At 38.5% G+C, this 25897-nt stretch overlaps 1 protein-coding gene across 2 annotated transcripts in view; it reads left to right on the plus strand.

The window, feature by feature from the left end:
* The window catches only part of SLCO5A1 (solute carrier organic anion transporter family member 5A1), a 79260-nt gene that overhangs the window by 44327 nt on the left and 9036 nt on the right, over window positions 1-25897 (plus strand). For both annotated transcript variants that reach the window (XM_071554376.1, XM_071554377.1), the window contains exons 4-8: window positions 5355-5519; window positions 8584-8782; window positions 18373-18532; window positions 22091-22332; window positions 24923-24987. In XM_071554376.1, coding sequence (XP_071410477.1) covers window positions 5355-5519; window positions 8584-8782; window positions 18373-18532; window positions 22091-22332; window positions 24923-24987 — 831 coding nt within the window. The remainder of the gene's footprint in view (window positions 1-5354; window positions 5520-8583; window positions 8783-18372; window positions 18533-22090; window positions 22333-24922; window positions 24988-25897) is intronic.

The following is a 25897-nucleotide window of genomic DNA, read 5'->3' on the forward strand; positions in this document are numbered from 1 at the left end:
TTTTTCACAGAAACAAAGACTTCTATATGTCTCATTTAGCATGTTTCTTTGACATGTATTTGCGTCAATGTGTACCACACCTTCCATAAAATCCTATATTAATATATTAATGGAACTTTTTCTATACAAAACTTTTCATTTTTTCTAGAGGAGAAACTTTACCACGTGGAACAGTGAAAAGAGACATGTCAGAAAGATACTAAGCAAGTGGAAATAATGCAGAGAAAAGTATTTTGCTATAAGCTGATAATAGCTTTCCCATTCAGTGTCATTTACCCTAGCAAAGAAGGCCTCCAGCAGGAATGCACTATCATTTAATTATTTTTCAAGTTCAAGTGGGCTTTATGGAATGAGATTATGCCTCAAGCTTCTCAGTTGAGGTAATTTTGTTTATAATGGGAAGGGAAAAAGGATCATATGTGTCTAAATCATTTAGCATTGCTTCTTCTGAGATGCAATGAACATTTTATAGTTCCCATTGAATTTCAGAGCTTCATCTTTTTATAGCATGATGGGCAGAAACTCCACTTAGACAGTAGCCGGGAGACTGATGCTTTTGTGGGTCATATCTACTTTTCTGTACTAATAAATATCAATGATGTCATAGTCTGCCATGACAGAAGTCAGTGCCCTGAAGTCTGTGAAATCCATGCCGTTTTGGTAAGGAAAGTAACTGTTATATTCTTCCAATATGATGTCATCTTACCTGGAAGGCCTGGCAGAACGATTCTTGTCTTGTTGTAGTTTGTCTTAATTTCCTAGTTACTTCTCCAGATGAATGAAAAGGTATGAAAAAGGCATTATGAGAGAGGGCCAGAGTTTTTTTTTTTCTGCAACAGCTGCCAGTATATAATAAACCAAAGAAGTAAACTAAAACTGGCTCCATCTGCAAGTAGTCTCCAGCTTCAGTGACCTGAGTTTTATTTTGCCCCATGGTACAGCTGAGATCAGATAAAAATACAGATACATCTGTGCTTTTTCACATGTTACAAGTTGCAAGGGCTTGGAATTCTTGTTCTTTTCTTATTTATGTTTCAAGTAGAAAATATGAGTTAGAAAATGCTTCTGAGTCAGGTATCAAAAGTATTAAAGCATTAAATAGGTCACAGGAGGAAGAAAATTGGATGTAGTTTATTGGGAGAAATAGAGGTAGTGTAGATAACATGAGCTAAAGAAGATTTATAATGAAGAAACCACTTTTCAATCCCATATGTGCAGATACCACTTGAATCTGAACAGACAAAACTGCTGTTTTCATTTATTACCTAGTTACCCCTAGGTTTTTGTACCATGAAAATTGTATCTGCAGTCCCTTTCATTTAGCACTATAATGAAACATACTGTGCAATTGAATAAAGGAGCAGTTTAAAGAGAGCAAATGTCTACATTACCTAAAATATACTGATCTAATCTGAACGAAATAGTTAATTAGTTATGTGCATTATGTAGCCTTTGGGGTATTTTTGGCAATATGTACAGCCCTTTCTTAAATGTAGAATATTCCTGTCTGCCTTTTCACATCTACCAGCTGTTGTATGCCTTTCCCAGTCAGTCCCTATGAGAGACAGACACAGGATAATAATGATTGGCAGGCCATCAGCAAAGATAAAAGAAACCCCTGAGGAACTCATGGCTGCAGGGTAAGTCCACTGCAATACTTTCCCAAGGATCTGGACTGGGGGTTCTGCACGAGCTGAAGTTTAGTTGGCAGGGCTGTGAAGAAGAGGAGAAGATGGTCTGTGTGTGAGATCTGTTGGTGAGTGAGCACTGTAAATGTCAGAGGGTTCAGTAGACCATGGGCTGGAGATCCTGCCATGTCACTGACCCTGAGTGAGTCGCTCCGCTCTCATCCTTTCTTAGGCCACCCCGAAGAGCTCAAAATAGAAAAGATTGGCTGGCATGGCTCTGTGCAGTGGTGAGCAGTATTAGCTGCAGCCTCAAGGAGCTGTTCTAAATCAAGTTAACAAATGAAATAATCATATCAAAGTGGTCCTGAAACCCTCTGTGCTTGATGGAATATTAGAGGCTGTTCAACGATCTAGCCACCACCCAGGTGCTTAAGGCATGTCCTGAGAATTGAGTGAGATGGTTTAAATGCTGCACGAGTAGATATGAAATCGAGTACATGTAAAATACTATTCTCTAGTTCAGTGATTGGCTCCATGCAGGATGTGTTTGAAGTAGTTGTGTGTGACTTTGCTAGTTTCCATTCTGGTAAACAAATTGGAAATTCTGTCTCCAGTCTTGGCTCTCCTTTGTACTGCACAAGAGTGGAAGCTGCCACTGAGACCTCAGTGTGGAGGCCGGCCTATTCAAAGCTGCAGGCTTGAGTAGTGCTGTCCAGGCTTGGAGCACCAGAGGAAGTGGGGTCCTCTAGCTGATATCTGCATTACCCTTACAAGGGATCTCAGTGATGGAGAGCAAAAGTATGGTACTCTAGACAGGGATGATTTATTCCCTGAATTGTATTCACAGAATAACAGACTATTCTGAGTTGGAAGGAACCCACAAGGATCATCGATTTAATTTATATACTTACATATGACTTAGTTATATACTGGGTTATTGGAAAAAACCCAGGAAGATGAGGATGTTTAAGATTGGAGTTACTGGACAGAAGTGTAAACCTTTGCAGCATACTAAAAGATCGTTTTAGTTTTAGGAATGTAATTGATAAAGATTTATTTGTTTAAATGACAGAATGAAGGAACACTGTAAGTTCTCATTGGTTTGTTTCTGATGCACACTTGCAAAAACAGGCAGTGTTTTCTGAACACCACATAAAAGTCAAATCTGACAGGTTTCATAATGCCTTGAAATCAAAGCCTAGGCCTATGGCTAGTCACACAAAAGTTATCTGACATTGAAATGCTTTAAAGACATGATTGATGATGTAGTACAAAGGATCATTAAAGTTTTTATCATTCTTGCTTTTTACTACAATTAGTGTGGTTGAAAGATATGAGTTACTTATAGTGCCTTTTTATTATACATTTTTAAATTCAGAAGTGTAATATTGATGCTGCCACACAGGGTTTGATGGTCCTCATAAGAGTAAATCAGGGAAAACCTAACTCAGAACATGTGTTTTTATTTCCTAGTTTCTTACTATATAGCAACTTTTCCTTGTATGCTGGACAGTTTGTCTTTATAAATCACAAAGAGCTTCAACTCTCAACTGCTCCAAGTGGCATGTATTAGTGAGGTATGCAGAAGTAAACTCTTATTTCATGCCAGAATTTGCAGTAATCAGCAAAGCTGTTCCTTGAAGAATCCTTCACATGGGTGTAAGAGGACTTGTGTTTCTTCAAAGACACCAAGTTTTATCTGTTTTTCAGTAGAAATCCAATTTCAAAATACTAATTAGTTTTGAAATGAGCCCTGAATGCTCAGATGAGATGCAGGTAGGAGTCAACAGGAAGTACAACTCTACACACGAACACCAGAGCAAAATGTTCATTAGCTCTGCAGTTCCTTGACTAATTAAGTCTTCAGTGTCTTTAGATTGAAAATTCTAAACCAGACATTTTCAAGAAGCTCAGTGCTATCAGGAAGGACTAAACTTTACCAGGTACTGTGATAGCTGGATCACACTCTGAAATAATGGATTTGTCAAAGATCTTGAGTTCAGCTCTTGGCCAAGGACTTACAGTTCATTTCTACAAAGAGCACTCTATTCATCATCCTAATAGAATGACATTTCTCTCAGTGATGATACCTTTATTTTTTTCTTCCACATTTTCAGCCCAGATGAGCAACTGCCACCAAATAAATCAGTTTCCAGCGGGACCGTCCCTGGCACTCCTCCTTTCTGCTTCCTGACTCCTTTCTCACAGCAGCATCAGCATGGTCATAACTCCTTGCTCCTGTTGCTTCCACTGTAAACAGTGCCTTAAAAAAAAATTAAAAAAAGCTGTAGGTGGTAAAAAACATTAAGATTCAAATATATGAGTGCTTCTTAATATGATTTATTCATTAGTTATTTTCATCAAATTTGTATTTAACATTTTATATGTTTCTTCATTGAAGCAGCAGGAGAGCATTTAACTTCATTAAAATTATAAACCCTGTACTCATAACGAATTCAGTATAAATTTTGACAACTGGCATAAGCTAAGACTGCTTGCAGTCAGACAACTTAAGTGCTAGTTTGCAGCCTGACAAGTTTTGACATGACAAGAGTCTAAATTTTGTTAGCTTTTATACAGATAACTTCTGGAGTCAGTGGAAAAAGTGAGACAGATTTTTGTCTTGACAATTTATAGCATCCATAAAATTCTCACTCAGTTGTTCTTGTTCAACATGTATTTCTAATGGATGCTCTTGTCTTTGAATTCAATCAGCTTTGATTCAAGCACCATTCTGTTTCTGTACCAAGTGAAAAGCAAATGAAAAAACCCTAAGCTGTAGTAGGCTAGATATAACGCTTGGACAGAAAATCTGATCTTGGTGGAAGCCCCAAATTAAAAAAAACCCATGTTTAAAATCACACCATCTAATATGAAAAAAATTAAGTGCTGAATAGAGTTATCATCATCTTGTGATGGTAATTTGACATCACTACAAGACAGAATTAAAAATATGTGTTGAATTTCATGGGGTTTTGATTTTTGATTTTAGAATAATTGCAACATCTATGAATACTTTTTCAATTTAAGTTAATGGTGTGCTCTCATTTTTAATTGATTGCTTTATCCCTTCTGAGAATATTAATTAAGTTGTATGTAATGTATGTTGAGATTCATTGATATCATTGAGATAATGTTTTCATTATGCTTTGTCTGCATCATTGTAAATGCTTTTAAATGGTGTAGAAAAATATTTAACTAAAATATTTTGGTCCCTTTTCAAATTAGAGTATTAATATCCCAGCTTTCCAAGCGTTGTCCTTGAAGCAGAGAGTTCAGGAGGGAGTATGTGATCTGTTTTCCTGTGGAGTGCAAAACACAGTACTGTCAGTTCAGCAGTGTGATATGTGTTAACTCATAGAAAATTTCAAAATAAGACATCAGAATAATTCCAAAATCACTGCATTTTATTGCTGTTTTCTTTCCATTGTAGTGTTACTGTGTAAGCCCTGTTTCTTCAGATGATTTTGTTAAAACAAATCTCAGTTGTGTTTGTGCAAAGTGGGACTGCAGCCCTGGGGCAGTGCATTGAGATAGGGTAAGAGCAGGCAGTGGGGGCTGCAATCCCAAGTATGCACTCTTCCTTCCGCTTATCAAATGGAGCCAGATGCTAACAAGCCATTATTGCCAGTCTGTCTCAAAGAAAATCAATTGGTTTTGTTCCAGTTTGCTTTTGTTCTCACTCATTGTTTATAACATTTGTTTGTCATTTTTGTCATTTTATAGAGCTTCCAAGAGCAGCTGTCAGGATCTTAAGCAACATGACATTCCTTTTTGTGAGTTTGTCATACACAGCTGAGAGTGCCATTGTCACAGCTTTTATTACCTTCATTCCCAAGTTCATCGAGTCACAGTTTGGCATCCCAGCTTCCAATGCCAGCATCTACACTGGTAAGGCTTTGCCGTGTAGTGTAACCTTGCAAGGGTTGGCTTGACCAATGAAATTAATCAGTGTAGGAATGAACCAATAATGTGTTTGTTAGAACAGCTGATTGGATCTAGCTTTGGCTTGGTTAGATATTCAGTTCATTTTTGATGTGTGTTTAGTAAAATGTGAACTCATTTATAACATTAAAGGGCTGGGGGTTTTTGCATAAGCCCAGACATATTTTCTCATCTGTTAATGTTCTCCAAGGGGAAAAACCCAGCAAAACCAGAAATGCCACAGACATTACTGCAATTTGTGTGTCTTAAAAGATCTCTTAATGCTGTTCTTATTTTCTGTGAATTTTACTTCATCTTTGATCTTTAAAATATCCTTATCTATTTTTATACCCCCGAGTGACAAGTTTTTTACCTGTCCCATCCTTCAGTTATCTCTCCCCTCCAGACTCGTGGTTTTCTCCATATTTATTTGCTGACACTGAGCGCATAAGAATCTGGTCTAGCCAGGATAGCTCCACAAATTCTCTACCACCTGTCATTTCAGGAGACCCCTATTTTGCAGGTGTGGCACTTCCCCTCTTGCCACAGCAATATACAGCCATGTACAACTTTTAATAGAGGTACAAACTACAAAATTTTAAGCTTTGTACTGCTCTGTGAGTGGGAGAGATGGGAACTTCCCTAGGAAAAGAGGCTGAAATATTGTGCAGAACTGGGGCCTGTGTCATGCAGATGTCTTTCCTCCTCTTCTAGTTGCATCAAAGATGTTGTTATAAGCATCTTTTTAACTTCTCCATAGTGCTTCCCATATAGAATAGCTGCTAATTGGTAGGCAGATTAGTTCTTTGCTCCCCCATACTTCCAGATACTGTGCATGAGAAGGAGTGGTGGAGTGGAGTGAGTTCTGGAGACAGGGGTGAAGCTGCCCGAGGGCATCAGTCAAGGAAAAGTCAAAAAGTAGGAGAAGAAAGGGAAGACACGTAGACCCCACCTGGGAATCACTTGTCATGTGCAGTGGCTGGAAGAAATGCAAGGAATCTTTTTAGAGCATGTAGGGGAAAAGTCAGACAAGCACCATTTGGTGCTTTCTATTTGAGGGCTTTCTGGGATGAGATTTGTTCAGGGCATGAAATCCCTGTGTTCTGTATATAAGGAGGAAACATTGATGGGACGGTGATGCTCTCTGAAGCTTAGGGTAGTTACACATGCATGGGAGTTTTATAATGAGTCTTGGTAGGATTGCTACTCTGTAACTTCCCTCCTTCCCAGGATAAACTGCGAACATTTCCTGCCAGAAAAAATATTCAACAGCCAGTACATTAAAAGAGGTACAACTGGCATGACCCTGTCCAGGGTGTGAAGTTATTAACATCTGTTTTTGCTTTTATGAATTACTTGATAAAGACTATTATAATGAACAAGAAGAAGATGAAATATCTCAGGTTGGATATGCAAAACGAACAAGTGAGCACTGCTTCCACTCTCCCAATTTCTAAATTTAGTATTAAACTCAACAGTTGTTAATTTATACATAATTTTTGTAGGAAAAAAGGGAACGGGAAACTTAAGAGTTTCTGTATTAGATTCCTACTGGCTAGTATAGTAAAAGACATGTCAAATTTACAAATTTTCTGGTTAGCAGAAGGAGATTATACATATTTGCATTGTATGTCTATGCTTTATATGTCCATTGCTGGTTGAGTACATGCACTTCTTGAATCTCTTCATGTAGAGGTTTTATTGGTAATTTTTTGTCTCTTAGGCAGCAATTCTTTAGTTAAGTCTCAATTTCTTTCTGGTTTTGAACAAGCCTGACATTATTCATCATCAAAAATGCCATGTGCCAGAGTTCATGTCTCAAACATGTGCAGCTTATACATTTAATTTGAATTCTAATCACTTGCAAGTGATAATGTTATTGGGTTCTTTAGAAAGATCAACATTTCTAAGAATTTGGATTATAAAGTTGAGCATCTCTGTAGATGCAGCTACCAAAAGTAGTTCAAATTCCATATTTATGTGGAATGCATCTTTATTAGCAAAGCCTTAATTTAAAGACCTTCTCACATGTCATTGAGAAGCAAAAGCTAAGAGAAGAAAAGTGCAACACATTTACTGACTTAACATGACCTCAGGACCTGACAGGTGAGGACAACTTGGTGATGTGTTGCTGAACTAGAGCAGCAGAAATTTCATAGGCATGTCTTTTGTGTCTTAAACTTACCCTAATTCTAGTATCTTAATTTCTTTAATTGCATTCAATCAGTTTACACTCCCCATGTCTGTGCTGAAATGAATTGGAGTGCTGATGGCGGAATCATAGAATCATTGAGGTTGGAAACGAACTCCAAGATCGTCAAGTCCAGCTGTTGACTGAACACCACCATGTCAATAAAACAGAGCACTACGTGCCACATCTTGTCATTTCTTGAACAACTCTAGGGGGTGTTAACTCCACCACCTCCCTGGGCAGCCTGGTCCAATGCTTAACCACTCTCTCAGTGAAGAAAATTTTCATGATGTCCAAACTGAACCTCCCTGGTGCAGCTTGGGGTCAGTTCTTCTTGTCCTGTCACTAGTTGCCTGAGAAAGTGTTACTAAGCTTGAGTAAAGTACCCAGAAGATAGGATCTGCAGCCAGGCTCATGCTTGCACTCTCAGGTGGAAAGGCTTCTGGGGTTCTCCCTGAGGTTAGCACTTGTGCTTTGCTGGAATTAATCATGAGAGTAGGAAGAGGAAGACTCATGTCCAAATCTGAATTTTTTCAGATTTTCAGTTGTTAAACTGGACCAATATGTAGCCCTTCTCCCCATTCTAAAATAAATACAAAGCAATGTTTCTGCTTGAAAGTACAATAGTTCTCTTATAGTGCTTTGGCTGCTGCTAATATCATAAGGAGGCTTTTATAAATTCTTTGACAACACTCCAGAGGTTTGAAAAGTCTGACTCAGTTTGCTAGCAGAGAATCAGACAATGGGGCAGTCATCTAATTAGGGCATGAAACCAATATTTATGTTTTACACCATTTCTATAGGTCCTGTTTTAATGTTGTTTGAATTTCTTCCTGGCAGGTGTGATTATTGTCCCAAGTGCTGGTGTTGGTATTGTCCTAGGTGGCTACATTATAAAAAAACTTAAACTTGGTGCAAGAGAGTCTGCAAAGTTGGCCATGATCTGCAGCGGTGTATCTCTGCTGTGCTTTTCAACGCTCTTTATTGTTGGATGTGAGAGTATTAATTTAGGAGGAATAAATATACCTTACACAACTGGGTAAGTATCTTGGAATCATCTATAGCAAAACCAGCTTTTTCCAATAAGCCTGATCTAGAAATGTAAAAAATGCTGATAGCTGATATACTGAAGAAGCCACATGTTCAAATGAGAATTCAGTGAGTATTGTGATATAAACACATGGTGCTACTATGAGGTCCTTCTTTTTATAGTGAAGGTTACATAGTAACTCATCTTTTTGAGGAGTGAGTAAATGCATTAGAATGGACTTCATATTTTTACAGAAAAATGAGAATGGTATCCTCTCTAGGTTACTTAGAATGTAATTGGTGTTACAAAATGGTTTCTGCTCATGAAAATACTAAAGGGATTATAAATATTATTTCTGAATGGGTTTATTTATTATCACCATAATGGTGTCTTAGATCTACAGTCCCTGTTTGAGAGGATACACTTGGGCATGTGCTATCAACATTAATGATGTGCCCTGTTGCTGAATCACTTACTAGTTGTATGAATGCCCTCCAATGCTTGCTGGATTATCATCAAGAGAGCAACTAGATCATATTGCCTAAAGTTACATTGGGAGTGAAGAAGGCTGAGAAAGAAGGTAGGGATGTAGGAAAGACTTGGGATTGAGGAATTTAGGCTGTGACCTTAAGAAAAACATTGATGGACATTAAAAAAAAAAGAGTATTTGGAGGGAAGACAGTGTGCTAAAATGTTTCAGAGTTTCACTCAAAGGTGATTCCTTGAAAGCCCTATCATAAGCTTTTATTTTCTTTCTTATTTTGTACATTAAACTTTCCCCCAAATTGCCTCCTTCATGTAGGTTAAAAACAAGAATAGTGTGTTTGAAGAATGTGAACTTGTCTGAAGCAATGTTCTTCCCTTTGCTTTCACATCTGAGATGCGTCTGCCTTCTATTTATGACAGGTGCTGGGTATCAGATCCATTTGTATGTCTTGCTTTTAAGGTCAACTCTGGATTCTTAACATTTTGAAGAGAGTATAGAAGTGTGAAGAAGGAAAAGAGATGATCAAATGGGGAAAAAGTACAGTGTAGCAGTGAGCTGGGATGTGAAAACCAAGGAGGCAACATGGGAATCCAGGAGGAAGAAAGTAGGCACTGTTTACACAGAGAATGTGTTTGCATGGCTTGTTGCTGGGTGTTACTACATTGCTGTCAAACCTTAAACCTAGAGCAAAGAAAACCAGCAACTGAAAGTCATGAGCTGATGGAAAGTTGGTTTACTCCTTTGTATTCTTAATACCTAGAGTTAAAGCTTGGTGCTGAGGGGCTGTCTGTAGAAGGGAGTATCACAGCGATATATCCTCATCTGCATAGTGGGCTGAAGAAGGAGAGAATGGGGATGGGAAGGGGGTGGAATGCTTTCATTGTCTACCTGCTGTTAATGTTTGTGACAGCCTGTGGGTGTAGATGAAGAAATGAAAACTATTAGGAATGAAAGTATAAATTCCAGATATCAGTTAGCTGATCTGTGTGGCAAGTCAGAATGTCCCTACCTGGCTAATGAGAAGGGTGTGACTTTCTGTTTGGGGAAAAAGTCCTATTTGATTTAAATCTGTTTCTCAGCTGAAGACAAGGCAGACTATTGCTATGTAATACATAGCCTTCATGCTGGAATTGTAAGAATATCTAATATTTTTTTCATCAGTAAGTTATCACATTTGCAGTAAATACATAGATTGAATTGAAATGGCCATCTATTCACAGGTGATGTGAAATTCTGCAGTAGCAGTGCTTCTTTGCCACCTTCATCTAATTGTTCTTATTGAGAAATGGCAATGGCAAAGTGCTAATGTATATAAACTCTTTGAAATTAGTATAAAAATCAGTATAATTAGACTATAATGTCATCAGAAATTGAGAATTATCAGCACATTATAAAGCGTGGTTCAGGAGCTCCACCCAGATTTTTTTAACACAGAGATCAATTCCAGATTTGTTATCAAAATGATAGTAAAAGGGCAGCACTATGCATAAATTAATCTTGAATATCTGGCATGATAAACATTCTCTTAATCCTCATGGACAATCATTTGAGAGCTTCAAATCACTAACTTAGTGGGCAACTCTTTAACTCAGACACCAAAGAACATCACTGTTCCTGTCATAAAAATACATGCTTTCATTTTGAGGTTTAATAAAACACATACTTTATTCTGTAGCTCCAATGCAGTGCAGCATATGTACATCAAAGCCCGTTCAACAGGCTAGATCAGACAAGAAAAGCAGTACAGCTGCTTGGTTCAGAATAAATGTATCACATGATACTCTTCCTTAAGATGGCAGTGCTGGATCTGGTGTCTGAACTACCTGCACTGGCAGCAACTCAGAGATCTCAGCTGCACTGGGCAGTGTAGATATATCCTGCAGGATAATCTCTGGACAAACATGTTCCTTTCTACTGTTCATTTCTTTTACATTTAAAAAGTAGAGTTTTTTTATTTGGCAAATTGAGCTGTAAACCAGTACAGAGGAGAAGGATAAGCTGGGCTTCAGTTAACACAGAAGTATGTGCATACCAGTACTCAGGAAAGTAGGCAATGACATTTCATAATTCAGTGTGTTTCATAACTCAGTATTTTTCTAACTGTACCAGCTGCAAGGAAGTTGATGGGACCTGGAGGCATGCACAGATTAGAATACATTAGAAAGGATTTTCTACTGTTTTATATTGGGCACAAGCAGTTTGCTGTTGTTGGTGTGTCATCAGCATTTCTGTTACCAGGAAGATGAAGGGCACCTCTGTATTATACATCTCAGCATTTTAGGACCTGTTGTTCCATGCCCCAGCCTTGTCTGTGAGGGCACGTTAGATATTTGAATGCAGTGTAAGGAGCCTTACGTCAGACCACAATATGGTATCTCTTCTCTTGCACTGTAACTGGCATGCAGATGGGAAGTCCTGAGTCCATGAATTGTCTCCTTGTCCAGATGGGTTTTGAACAGCTTCAAGGAGGGAAGTTTCAAAGCTTCCCTGGCAAGCATTGTCACCTTCACAGTGAAAAAGTGTTTCCTGGTGCTCATAGGGGACCTCCAGTGTTTCAGTTTGTGACCATTACCTCTGGTCCTGTCACTGGGCACCACAGAAAAGAGCCTGGCCCTGTCCTCTTTGCACCTCCCCTTCAGGTATTTATAGGCATTGATGAAATCCCCCTGAGCCTTCTCTAGGCTGAGCAGTCCCAATTCTTTAACTTTTCCTCAGAAGAGAGATGCTCCAGTTCTTTCATCAGCTTCATGGATCTTCACTGCTCTCTCTCCAGTATAACCATGTCTCTCTCTTTTACCAGGGAGCCCAGAACTGGACCCAGCACTGCAGCTGTGGCCTTATCAGAGCTGAATAAAGGGGAAATAGCTTTGGTTGTTTTCAGACCTGTCTCTTCCATATTTTGTGGTATAAAATGGCTAAAACAGGCTCATAGTGAGATTTCTGGATTAGTTCAGTTTAATCTCTCACTTTTCTGATATGTAATGAATCAAAACAGACCCTTTTTGATTGCTTTCTGTCATTTTGGTGCAATTAAGGTAAAGCATTTAATGAGGCATTTCATATTAAAAAAATTGTATTATTCTTCTCGTACCACCTGTTTGAGTTTCTGTCATTCTTGTATGTATTTCAGTCCAATCAGCCAGTGGGATCCCTCAACTTGAAAGCGATGACTAACTGGATCAGAACAATAAAAACAAAGAAGGATTCCAGCTAACATAATGAGAGGGTCCCTTGTTTGACAGCTACACAAAAATTGCATCATTGCTGCAATTTCAGCTGCTTGCCAACAAGGAGACTGCAGATCTCTGCCATCCAGAATGTCCTTCAATACCAAACTAAAAATATTGCTATCAAATGAAGATAATATTTTTTATCAGATAAACCAATATTAAGATTATAGAAATAATGTGGTGAGGGCCTATCTCCTTTCCTTTGTATTTCCTTTGTCTTGTAGGTTGCTACAGTGATCTAAATAAAAATGAACAAAATCATGTGCAAACCAATTCTTTGTTTAGATGTTACCAAAATATAGTCAGACACTTGTTTTTGAATTGCATTTCATTTAGATTGTAGTCTCATGGGAAGAGGGCCCATCTTTTTTTCCCCCCAATATTTGTGCATTGACTGCTAGCACAATGAGGTCTCAGTCCAAGCTTGAGTATATGAAATAACAGGTCACAGCTCTAAAAAATCCAGGCAATAAATCTCACGTTATATTTTCCTTTTTCTTACTTTTTCCTTACTTCTTCTCTTTATTAGCTTTACTAGCAGTGTCATGGAGACACAGAATGATCGCCCTGAGAAGTGAACAAATGCAATTTGTCCAGTGAGATTCTGGGGTTTGTACCAGCACAATTTAGCAAACTTGCAGTTCAGTCTTATTAATGAAAGGAGCAGCAGCATTGTTTGTAATTGAAAGAATAGTTCAGGAAATGCTGTTGTTTGGGTCTGGTTTCTGTTAGTGTGCTTGTGCATGATGGGTGTCCTTGGCAGCTCATGTGCAGCAGTGTTGCAAGTTGGCCACATCTGCACTTGCTGAAACAAGTAGAGTGGCAGTTTCTCAGACATCCCATGTGTCTACAGCAGATGGTGCATTGAAACTAGGATGTTTTTCCCACAGATCACCTCCAGAGCAGGGCTTACTAGCTTTTGTGCAATTTCCATAAGAGCCTGTTCTTTATGACTGATGCAGGTAAATCTGTGATGTGCTGTGCAGTAATTCAGGGATCAATGCTCTGTTTTCCTTTGTGAAGAGTAGGCAGCTTCCCAGTGTCAGAAGGCAGGATTAGTAGAGTACTTTGCTTCAGGTTACTTCTGGACAAATACATACCTTCAAGAAAAAATAATCCCTTCCTGAAAGACGGGTTCAAGAAATCTTTTATAATATGTGCTATATGTTAGATCTCTATGATGAAAATGATATTACTCAGATACATGTTGGTAGAGATTTCATGTCCTTAGCATCTGCATTCCTTCGTCCCTCATTAGTTTCCCATCATTGAAAGAGGAGTGAACAGTGAATGAATAGTGAAGATAATAACACGAAAGCATTACAGTTCTGTGGTTATGAACTTCTGGAAATGCAGTTATTAGATGATTTTGTGTGTTACATGTTCTTGAAAGGATGAAAAACCCCAAGCCTCTTTGCATGCAAGGCATTTGCTCTAAAGAACAAAAAGAAATCCCCCAGATAAACCTTACAGTGATATGCTGAAATACAAAGGTGATGAAAGCTGGAGAGACACAGCGTGCAGTAGCTTGTTATTAATTTGAGCATATTTGCTTTGCCTATCTGTAAACTTAAGTCTTCTAGGACAAACAGAAAAATGCCCCTGAGATTAAGTTATCACAGTGGTCTCAGTTCAGTTCCCAGTTTCATGCTTCTCATTTCTTGCATGCCTGATTTCATTCACCTTTTTTTTTTTTTTAAGCTGATTTCCTAACCTCTGTGTCATGGTAAATGCTCAGAAATTCTGCTGAAGTGAGTTAGCTACATAAGCTGAACAAGACAGGGAATGGGCTTTCCTGCCTGTGGAACAACCCAACCCATTTGCTGTTGAGAAGGGTTTTAGTTGAAGGAGGGGTAAGTGGTCAGAAGAATGTGTGCCACCAGGTGGGAGAGGTTGGAGAGGGGAACCCAGGCTGTACCTTTCCTGGCAGTCTGGCCTGTCCATGTGCAGTGTTGCAGAGCCCTGTTGTCAGCTGGGACATGGGTACAAGGGTGTCTCTGGCAGATCATGGAGTCCCTTCTTATCCCAAGTATTCAGGCATCTGGGACATCCAGCCCAGCAGGCAGACTAGAATCTTGTAAAACTCCAAAAGTGCTGCCTCTCTGGCTGGTATGGAAAACTTCTGTTACTGTGCTGCTGAAATCTGTATGTTCCTGCGGAATTGTCCTGAGAGAAAAATTTCTGTTTCCATTAGAGAAAAATTTCTGTTTGAGAGATTACTGGAAAAGTCTGTTGGTTGCTGTATGGCATGTAGCTGCCTGTTGCTTATTGAAACCCAGCATGATAGAATATGACAAGTTTCAGCTGATAGCTAAGAAGGTGACAGAACCAATATCAGTCCTGGATATTTAATTTCCTGCTCAAGCTGCAACTTGTTGCTAAAAGTATGCCTTGTTTGTTTGTGGCACAAGAAAGAAAACAGTCAGAAAGTCTTTGTTTAACATCCAACTAGACCATAAAGTGTAATGTAGCTCTCAGAACTAAATTTGTGAACCTGGTTTGTGTGCTTAGTAGACAATCAATAAATACTTAAAAGCTATTTAGTAATATTTAATTGACTGCAAAAGTACGCAGCTGGAAAGACAAGCATATTCAGCAAAAGCAACTAGTGGTGTATAAATACAAGAAAACCAATCAAGTGGAATGCTCTAAGCAGCAGTGGTACTACGTAGTATCACTGATGACAAGAGGTGAGGTGACCGACAATGTGGATGGCAGTCACTGGGTGAAGAGTAGCTCGTGAGCTGAGCCTGGTCTAGTCCGGTGTAGAATATGGCAGCAGAACATCTCCTTTGGTTCATGGGATAGCTGAGGTGCAGTAAGTCTGATGTTTATCTTCACAGTGGTCTTGTTCACACATCAGAGATATGAAGACAAGCTAACAGCAGCCCTTGTGAGGCTCTGCAGTCAGAGCAGTCTGTGATCATGTGTACAGGATCTTGAGGATGCAGCCACAGACCCAGTTCAGATTCCTGTTCAGTTCCTGGCTGGCTGAAGGAGTGCTGAAATTCCCTGGATGTCTACTGGTCTGCTTAGAGTAGAGGAACTTGAGGCAGTTTTAAACAGCAGTGGTCACTGAGCAGCACTGAGAGCAGGGCAAACAAGGCAGAACAGTTAATTCAATATTACACTGTGGTGCCCACATGGAGGGACTGTGCATACCAATATAATTTCCTAAGGCAAGATTTTGGCTTGCACAAATGCTCATGCCCCAACAGAACTCAATACTTAACTCTATCTGGTTTTGTAGATTATGTATTTATTGTTCTGACATTTATTCTCAGAAACTCAGGTCTTCTGAACTGGACTTCACATGGACCATAGGCAGAGACAGGATGGAGCCTGCAGCTCTGCTTACCATTCAGGTGTGAGAAGGCAAAGGGCACAGTCTTCTTCTGGAGTTGGGGAATTTTCATACATATATACTAATTTCTGGAAAAGGCCTTTAAAATTTCACTCCTGCAACCTCTCCTGTTTATCGCATTCAGTCTTCTATGGATTGCTTCAGTATTCTTTAGAACTGGGTTTTCATATCTAATCAGTGAACTACTGGATAAATGATACAATGGGCACTTCATTTCCATTTGTGAAGACTGTCAGCTAGTTTAAAGTATTAGGCAGGAGGGTGAAAGAGGAACAGCCTTGTGACCCAGAGATCACACAAGAGGTGGGCAAATCCAGCCTCTTGGGAGTGGATCCAGAGTCTGTGCCCCTCTGTGGATTGAAGCCAGTAACTGGCCATGAGCTGTGGCATTTTGCCAGACTATGAAACAGTGGTGAAAGGTAACACATGAAGTATGTAATCTTTCAAACTAAGGTAATGACACACTGAAGCATTCTGATACCACTGTAATAAAACCCACAAGATAAAAAATTATCTGAAACTGCCTTCTCAAAGCACTACCTTTCTTCCCTATTCAGCTATGGAATGTCATGAAACCATGAAGATGATAGATTGCATAGCCCTGTTTCTGAGCTAAACTAGATCTCTGACATTGTGACCACTGTGGAGAACATAGAGAGTGCATTGACTGAAGAAGGACTTTGGGACATGTCTGAAACATGTGAATTCTTTCCCAAACCCGGATTAAGCGTATTTTTAACTCTTAAATCTCAGACACTAGCATATTGCCTATTCTCAAGGACTACTGAAGTGAAGTAAGCTATTGTTTGTATTTTGGCCAGAACTCTCCATGACTGCACATAGACTCTTTGAAGTTTTAGGGAGCTGTGTTGGTACAGGTGTTTAAGCATTTGAAATATGTCCCAGTTCATAAGGCAGATATGTGTGTTTCCCACTGATGCCTACTTTATTAGCATTGGCCACTGTGTTTAACAGTTATTGTGGAGGAGATAAGAACTTTCTACCAGTGTGTTTGTGCTAGGAATTAAGAAAATTGGTTGCTACAAAAATTGCTCACCTTCTCTGTGGTAGCCTCTCTCCAGTTGTTTAGCACTTAAAAGTCTAGAGTGCAGCTGTGACAGAAAGTTAACCTAATAAAATGGGGGACAGTCCTAAGTAACAGGACAAGCTTCACATGAAAATGTTGGTATTAGCTGCTTGTCAGTTTTCATAAGGAATCACTTTATGCAGTGAAGAGTGAGTGTGGGTACCAAATTCAGAAGCCATGATTTCTTTAGACAGAAAGGGATTTAGGAAATAACAGCTAGGGCCCTTAGCTTCAGCCAACCCTATCACCTGACAGTAGATTGGTATGAATAAGGTCATTCAGGTAACTTTTGCATTACTGTAATGCATTCATGTTGCTGACAGTATTTTAAACCAAGGTGAAATTACAAATGAGATGCAGAAAATTGAACCAGCAATAAACCACACTGCAGAATCTTGCTTTTCCGCTTATTAAAATAAATTTAGCAACCTAAAACAAGTCAGAGACTGTGACTGTGTAGTAAAAAAAGGTAAAAATGTTATATGGACCTTTTAAAAATTCTCAGTGTTATAATTTGACTACATAATGACAGCAGCAAATAACTTAGGTTTCAGGGTTTGTTTGTATATATATCTAAGTGGAACAGTTATTTTCTTTTTGGTACCTGAATCAGCATGTTCAGAAATAGCAATGATAAAAGATAGTACTTTATTCCTATACCTTCAGGTACCTTCCGGCATAATGCCTTCAGGTATTACTAGATATGATTATACTGATTAGTGTTAGATATGGCTTATTTAATTGCAACTACAATATTTCACTAGAGCAGTAATAGTGAAGAACCTGCTTTTTGATGTGTGCATCTCCTTCACCTTTGAAATTCCTTTTAGTTCCTTCATTCTATATCACTAAATCCTTCAGGGGAGCATGTAGAAATTTGGGCTTTGGCCAGATTTTGGGGAAGGGTCTAGGAAAGCAGAGTAGTGGTTCTTTTACAAGTAAGATCTTAGTAAAAGCACAGCAGTCTTCCAGATCTAAAGAGCTTCATGTAGTTTTCACATATACATTTAAATAATGCAAGCATTAAGTTTTCTGAACAGTTGTTGGTATGTGGAAAGAGATTCCTATTAGTTCACATTAGTTCACAGAATGCTTACATCTTGTCACTGAGCCTTTCACTAGTAATCAACAACAAATGGCTGCAGCTTAGGATAGATGTAGAAAATAGTGATGTCTTAACTCTTAAAGGGGAAAAAAACAAACTGAAAAAATACAGCTATTACCTAGGCAAATATGATAAAAATATTAAACTTTATTATTATTTCTTTTATTGTGTTTTAGTTGATGGCAGCGATTACTTGGGTCTTCTTCTGTATTCTTTAAGTCATGTGCATAACCTAGAGTTAATGTAGAATGCTTATCCCACTGTACAGAAGGATATGGTGGATATCTGTGCTTCCTCTACTAGCATTTTCTTTTTCCTTTCTTCAGTCCCACTCTTGCCATGGCCCACAGGAATCTGACTGGAAGCTGTAATGTTAACTGTGGATGTAAGATTCATGAGTACGAGCCTGTCTGTGGATCAGATGGAATAACATATTTTAATCCTTGCCTAGCTGGCTGCATCAGTGGTGGAAACCACAGCACAGGGGTAAGTGCTTCACCCACCCATCCACATACAGCCTGCAAGTAGCCCCATGGGGCTGGTGCAAATTGAATACTGCTGTGTTTCTAGCTCAAGCCACCCTCCTCTAAGCTTCAGAAAAGTTGCTCTGCAGCTGACTCATCCATCTCTGAATCCTTCCATGTTCTAAAAGGCTGGTAATGCTACTATTGTATGGTTCCATGCCTCTTTTGTTCTATTATGTATAAATTTGAGGCACAAGTTCATTTGTACCAAATGAATCCTCAAGCTGAGGGGGTGCGCAGTGCCATGGTGTAGAGAGAGCTGGTGTTTACAGCACAGACCCCAAAGTCCCTGATGGCAGTGGCCCACATTTCTATTGTTCCTGCAGGGCTTGGAGAGAGGACCTTGAGTCAGTGTCATCTAATTCGGCTTTCTGCTAATGTGGGTGGCCATGTCGTGCTGTCTTTCTTCAAGAAGCTCAGTGTTAGTTTTTAGAGCAGTTTGGGTTTTTCTGACTCCCTCTCTGAACTGAAGGAAGAACTTAACTCTTCAGGTAGTTGGAAGTGTTTTAAACTCATACTGAAATTTAGTTGGGGTCTGTTTAAAATCATTGGTGTTTGTGTCAACCTCATCATGTTGCACAAGCAGCTCTTGGACCTGCATACTGATAGATCTGTTGTTTGCCTGCCTAGGTGAAGACCGCCCACGTATTTTGCTCTTGTAAAATAGTTTGACCATTCCCCTGGCCTTTTCTAAACCTCTTACGGGTTAAATGAAGAGATTGTCATCAAACCCAAATAACCAGAACTTAAAAGAAGTTAATAATCCACTTTCTTTCTTGGAAATATATTGCCTGTTACAGCCCAGTATTCCAGTTATGCTGCACTAGAAAAGGACATTGTGCTGGTAAAATCAAACCATGGAAATTTGACAGTTTCCAGGACTGGGCACAAGAAAACAGCTGAAAAGTAGAATCTGACTTAAATATCAAGGGAAGCATTATGGTCATGCTAGTTTCATAAAAAAGAAAAGAACTCCTAAATTCTTCTGTTGAAGAACTATCCTTTAAAAAAGGATAATTAAAAAGATAAGAAGTAATGTAACCCTTGCTTTTCTCAGGGCTTGATTCTGCTTTCCAGAAAGCTGACTTACAAAGTATCAGTCTCCTGGTTTGCCGTCCTAAGTCAGCCTGTGAAGGAGGAGGATGTTAGATCCAGCACTGAGCTTTGTCAGGTTTGAAAAAGCAAAGTCACACCTAGATGCCACTGAGAACAGATTAGTTTCCTTTATAGTTTTTTTTTTCCTTTTTACATTATCTTGCTGAGTTTTAGTAGAAAAAGTGGCCCAATTGGAAAAGTGTAAGCCTGTGGTTAACTTTCAGTGTCTATAAATCTAATTTGTGCTTTCCTGGACTGAGACATAGGTTTGATCTTTGCTGCATTTCACTTGATATCAATCTGACACCAAGTCATTTAGCAGGGAAATTCTTTGGGAGGACGTGCTCCTCAGCGCAAATTGGAAACATATTATCTCCTCTTATGGTTTAAGAAAAGATGCTTCATGACCTGAACTTCTAACTTGGTAGCTAATGATGAATGGAATAGTACTGAATTTACTTGGAAAAGGCATTTTAAAACCAAGAAATGTTTGTGCCACTGTGTAACACACAAAATGTTGCTAACCTGTAACATTTGGATTTAAGTTTATAACATGCAGTGTTTTCAAAATGAACTGTTAAAAAGTTCAAAGTAGTAAAAGGAAAGGATGCCAGTGTGTGGTTCATATATATATAAATATAGATATATTCCTATACTCTTTAACATTTCTGTCATGTCATATCTGTCTCATTTAGTACACAGACTTACTTTCTCTGGTGATGAACCAAAATTGCATAGTAAAGAGGACTAATTTCTGTAGGATGCCTATTTGGCATTTACATTTGGAAGCAATAAGGAGGTTAAGTTGAAGGACTGTAGAAAGAAATCAGATACTCATGTGATATTAAAGTGGAGTGCTGCCTTGGGAAGCTGAAATCTGTCATTGCCTTTGTTTCTAAGCAATGTTGGGCAAGTCACTTAAACAAAACTTCTCCCAGCTGGTCATTAATCTTGTATTCTTCATGTTCTGGGTGATGAACATGAGCAATTACCAGAAGTGCCATTTTTAGATGCACTGGGTGCCTAAATCTATATTTGAAGGCATGAAAAGTTACATTTAGGATATATTTACTTGTATTTAATGAAAGATGTTCTGAAAAGAAGGATTCCAGTTGTCTCAAATTAGTCACCCATGTTTGTGAAACTTTTGATCTATTTCAGTTACTTTTCTACAAAACAGAGATAACAACATCAATACCTCAGCTCATAACTGTTTTGAAGATAAATGACTCCATTTTGAAAGAGTTAAGCTATAATAGTGAGTGTAATAGAAAAATCCATATGAGATATGAGTCATCCTGTTTGTAGTGTTTAGTGTGAGAAAAAACATATCAAGAGTCACATTTTGAAAATAGGAGGTAAAATACTGGATAAATGGATATATTAAGATGTTCGGCTAAAGCCCAATGGAAAAAATGTGAGGCTACATCATAACATGGATGCCTACAAAGGTATACATTAAAATTGACAAACAGCCATAATTGGGTATGTCCAAGTGCTTAAATTTTCAAACTTAAGATGGTTTTGTAGCTTCTGAGCATGTGTGGTCTAAGGTTTGATGAATGCAAAAATGGAAACAAAAACTCCTTCCTGTAACATCTCATAGGTCCTGTACCTGTTTCTCCTCTAGCACTGGAATATTCTGATCTCTGCACACCCCTTTGCCATGAAATTACATTAAAACAGAAGTGGAATACACAGAAGAAAGAAGAATAAACAGAATGACAGAAGGCTATTTCTGATCTAGCTCTTTCTCACCTTGCTCAAATTGTGATCCTCTTTGCCTATGAAATGCTACTTCTTTATTCAGTCTCTTCATCTCAATTTCACTCTCTTTGTCCATTCAGGAATCCTTCATGTTCTCCAGTCTCACTGTTTGATTGTCTGCTTTCCCTTTATTCTCTGGTTTTGCTCCTGTCCAGATCTGCACCTGTATCCAGGTGGAAGGTCTGTGGGCTTCAAGCATGAAACGCAGCTTGTTGCTTTTTGGCTAACTCTGGGTAGCCTTCCATTAAGATGGCAGAAGACACTGCCTGAATATGAGAGTCGGCATCCTGCCAAATTTTGGAATATGGCATTGTCAGTGTTGCCTAAAAAGTGTTTTCTTACAGTTTTTGTAGTACAGTAGAAGCAATATTTTCCGTAGCCTCTCTGTTACGAGTGATTTAATGATTTTGACAGAATTTGTCAAGAATATTCCAGATTTTTTTTTAACTCAGACTAAATAAAGCAATGGAAAAGCAATCTTATTATGAACAGTCTTGGTCAGCTTTAAAATTACTTGGAGAGGTAACTTTGCTTGTACTCGGGGTAATGGTGCTCAAGGCAGAAAATTGAGAAGTACCATGGGACTGTTGTACCATGTCTCTGCACAATGTCTTACACGGGTTTTTCATGTGGAAATGTTCTTTTCTGCTCTCCCCAGGTAAGAAATTACACAGAATGTGCCTGTGTGCAGAGTCGCCAGGTGATCACTCCGCCGACAGTGGGCCAGCGCAGTCAGCTCCGGCTAGTCATTGTTAAAACCTACCTGAATGAGAATGGCTACGCTGTTTCTGGGAAGTGTGAGCGGACCTGCAACACGCTTATCCCATTCCTGATATTTCTCTTCATTGTTACCCTCATAACAGCATGTGCCCAGCCATCAGCAATTATAGTGACACTCAGGTGAGAACTCAGTGATGTTTCTTAAGAGTTGTTGTTGGGCAGCTATCACCAGTGCCTGTCAAGCCTGTGTATCTTTAAAAAGTGGATAGAATAAGATTGACAGGAATAGGGTGGAACTTGCTTGTGTTTAGAATATGTAACATGATAACTAACCCACTTTAGGAAACATGAAGTGTCGATTGAATTCCAGGTGTTATAAAGAGAGAAAAAGTAACACATCATGTAAGACTATTATTACTCCTGAAAAGTTTTCAGCCTTCTTAGAGAAATGGTTTGGATTTTCAAGTGCAAATGAAAAAGTTAGTATTTAAAATTGTCCTGTTCTCTTTCTTAAAATTGTTCATTTCTGCCACATGCCTGTTTTTGAGTCTTCCCTTTTTTCTTCACCAGAATTCTGAACTTGTACTGTAGTGGGGGTATTATTACTGTGGTTATTTAAGGTTATAGAACAACACAGTCTTTTTAGAAAAAGGCAGTGGCACTTACTTGTCAATTTGAAAAAAAAGCTTTCGAATTTTTGGATTGGCTTTTCTTATCTCTACCATCTAGTCTGATAAATATAATCACTCCCTTTAACATCTTTATCCATTTGAAATACAGCTCCTGAAAGTGAAGTTCTGTTCATTTTTAAAGACAAGTGAGCTGAAAAAACCTAATATGGTCTACTGCTAAAATATATTGTATTATATATGTTGCTGCTGTTTAAAGAGAAGGAGGAAGAATTAGAGTAAAATTATTTACATTGTCCAAACACTGACATGCATGAGGCATTGACCACTACTCTAGGAAGCCTCTGCCAGTGTTTGAGTTGCTCTTCAGAAGCACACACAAAATGATCCAGATGCAAATGTGCATGCTGTCCCTGGGACTAGGTTAGAGCTGATCTGAAGTAATCCCTCCCAAACCTGAAATGCTTGTGGTGTATATATCAGATCCTCAGCACCAGTTGTTTAGTTGCATTAATTGCTGACATAGAGACATCTTTTGTCCTGATTTTGTGTAAAATCTGTCTTCCAATTGGGCTTTCCTTTAAACCAGTCTTGGGCTTTTTCCTTCTGTTAGAATGGTCCTCCCAGGCAAAAGTGGGATTTTCTCCTGACAGTGTTTTCTTTAAGAGCTTCACTGTGATATGCTGAGACCACTGGTGTTCTGCTGCTGCTCACAATTAGCCTCTTATAAAAATACAAATAATGGCAAATCTTTGTAATAGGTCATGGAGCCTTAGAAAGTGTAAGGCAGATCAGGACTTGGCTTTGCTATCCTTAGGCTCAGTTGTGAGCACAGCTGAGAAACCCTTTGACAGGCATCTTTGTCTCATCCCCAGCAAAGACAAACAGTCTTTTGCTGTCATTTTTTCAGGTCAAGGGGCTAAGGCTTATGCAGGAGCCTGCTTCTGGTACACAGAGGACAGTGCCATGTCACATTGTGCAATTTGTCTTCCAGTTAAATTTACTTTTCAAAAAATCTACAAATTGGGTGCAAGGATCATTGTTAGGATAGTGAAGCCAGGCACTTGGGGTTGGGCACATCAGACTTCCAGTTGCTCATGCAGCCTTACCTGAACAGCACAGCACCATTATAATTCAGAGATTCTGACTTTATTCCTTCTTTCTCTGGGTTTTCCACCTATGAAATAATACTAATAAAAAACATTGGGCAATTGTACTGCAATTATGCAAAGGCAAACTACAGTCAATGAGCATTAATAGTACAGTGAGCCTCACAATAGTGAGGTACATAAGGGACATCTCCAGCACGGTTTTTAATATTCAGTAAAAAAATGGTGGCCTGCACACATGAACAATGACACCTGCTGTCCCAAACGACTTACTGTGCTTAGTGCATCAGTCCAAAGTTTGTGGGCCAACTTGGTTCTCCAATTTTTCAATTTCTTGTCTTCAAACCTTGATTTTTACAGCTGCACTCCTCTGACTGCAGACTTTTTGTGACTTTTTGTCTTATATTTCCATGTCATTAAAAGCCGTCTATCTTAATTTCAGAACTTTAGGATAAAAGTTAAAAATATTTTTTATATCAGTAGATAATTTCTGGTTTACTAAAATAGTAGTTGCAGTGTGGAATTTGTTACTTTATAGTTAGTCTTTTGTAAGCTGGACATTTTTCTTTTGAAGCCAATTGAAGGAATCTTGTATCACTTGTATTGAAAAGGGACAGTGTTTAAAGAGACTGTTTGGATGTTTCTACTTATATTTTTCCTAAAGTAGCTCCAAAGTGCTTATGCTGTGCAGAGATCTGTTAAATTCAGAAGACATATGAAATAATAGCAAGCTGTCATGAGAAGCCATAAGCATTTAGGTGGATTCTCTAAATCTCCTTAATGGGTTTGGATCAAATTCTTCAGGCCTTACACAGGTAAAGAAAGGTTAAAAAACCTGATTGCAACTTTGATTAAACAGGTTCAGGAGGGGCCTAGCAATAAGAGTTAACAATAGTAGAAGCTAAATAAAAGAAATTTAGACAAAGATTTTCTATAGATCAGGAAAAAAAACCATAAAGTAGAGCCAGAACATACCATGTTGACTATCTGTTATGACTGTTTCTGTAGTGGAGTTTTCTTTTTGCCTGCTAGGTCTGTGGAAGATGGGGAGCGGCCCTTTGCACTAGGAATGCAGTTTGTTTTATTACGAACTCTTGGTAAGTCTTACAGTAGCTCAGCAATTTCATAAAGGCTCACCATATTCAGCTTAAATATACCATAAAAATACTAAACTTCCATAAATCTGACTAATTGCCTGACTTATGGTATTAGGAACCTAAACGTAATAGCTTTTGAAAATGTGGTTATTTCTCTTTTTCTGTTTTTATTGCTGACTTTCTAGAACAACATTGTTGTTCCTGAAATATACATTTTTACAGTTTCAAATTGTATTCAAAAATTAATAGTTGCTAAATACTATTTTATAAGGATTTTTTCTCTTTTAGAAACAGATTTTTGTTCTTTCAGCAATAACAATAGTTTTTTCATTTTTAAAATAACATTCATTACTTAATGTCTTATTTCAAGTATTTCAGAGCAAGAAGCGGTACATGTTAAAAGTCTTTATTCATCAAAACTACTTTTTTCAAGCTCTTGAACTTCTAAAATCCTGTCTACAAAGAACACTCCAGGTGTTCAGCTACTACGAAATACATGACTAAAGCAAGCAAGGACTATTCTAAGAGAGTAAGAGGAGAAGCCCATGTAGCTGCATCTGGAAGTTTTGTTTGAGGAAGGGCATTTCAATCTTGTCCTAAAGGTCATGTATTTCTGGAGAAAGTAGGAACAGTAGACTGGTTGCACTTTTACCTGCCTTACATGTTAAAAGTCTGTTTCCGAGGAAGATCTATTAGAAAGAAAATTTACACTCTTAGTGGTCTCACCACTTCCATCCATCTTCCGTAAGAGAAACATTTTGTGATCTTTGGTGCTCTTTGTACTTAATCTTAAAGCAGCACCTTTCCCAGCTGACAGGCAGCAGATGTTCAGCAAGCAGTGCTACGGAGATAATGTATTTGACCCTCTACCATGTTTTTACTTCCTGAGAGCAAAATTGGATTTTCTTTG

The sequence above is a fragment of the Pithys albifrons genome, chromosome 4, assembly GCF_047495875.1.
Source record: "Pithys albifrons albifrons isolate INPA30051 chromosome 4, PitAlb_v1, whole genome shotgun sequence".
Taxonomy (NCBI): Eukaryota; Metazoa; Chordata; class Aves; order Passeriformes; family Thamnophilidae; genus Pithys; species Pithys albifrons.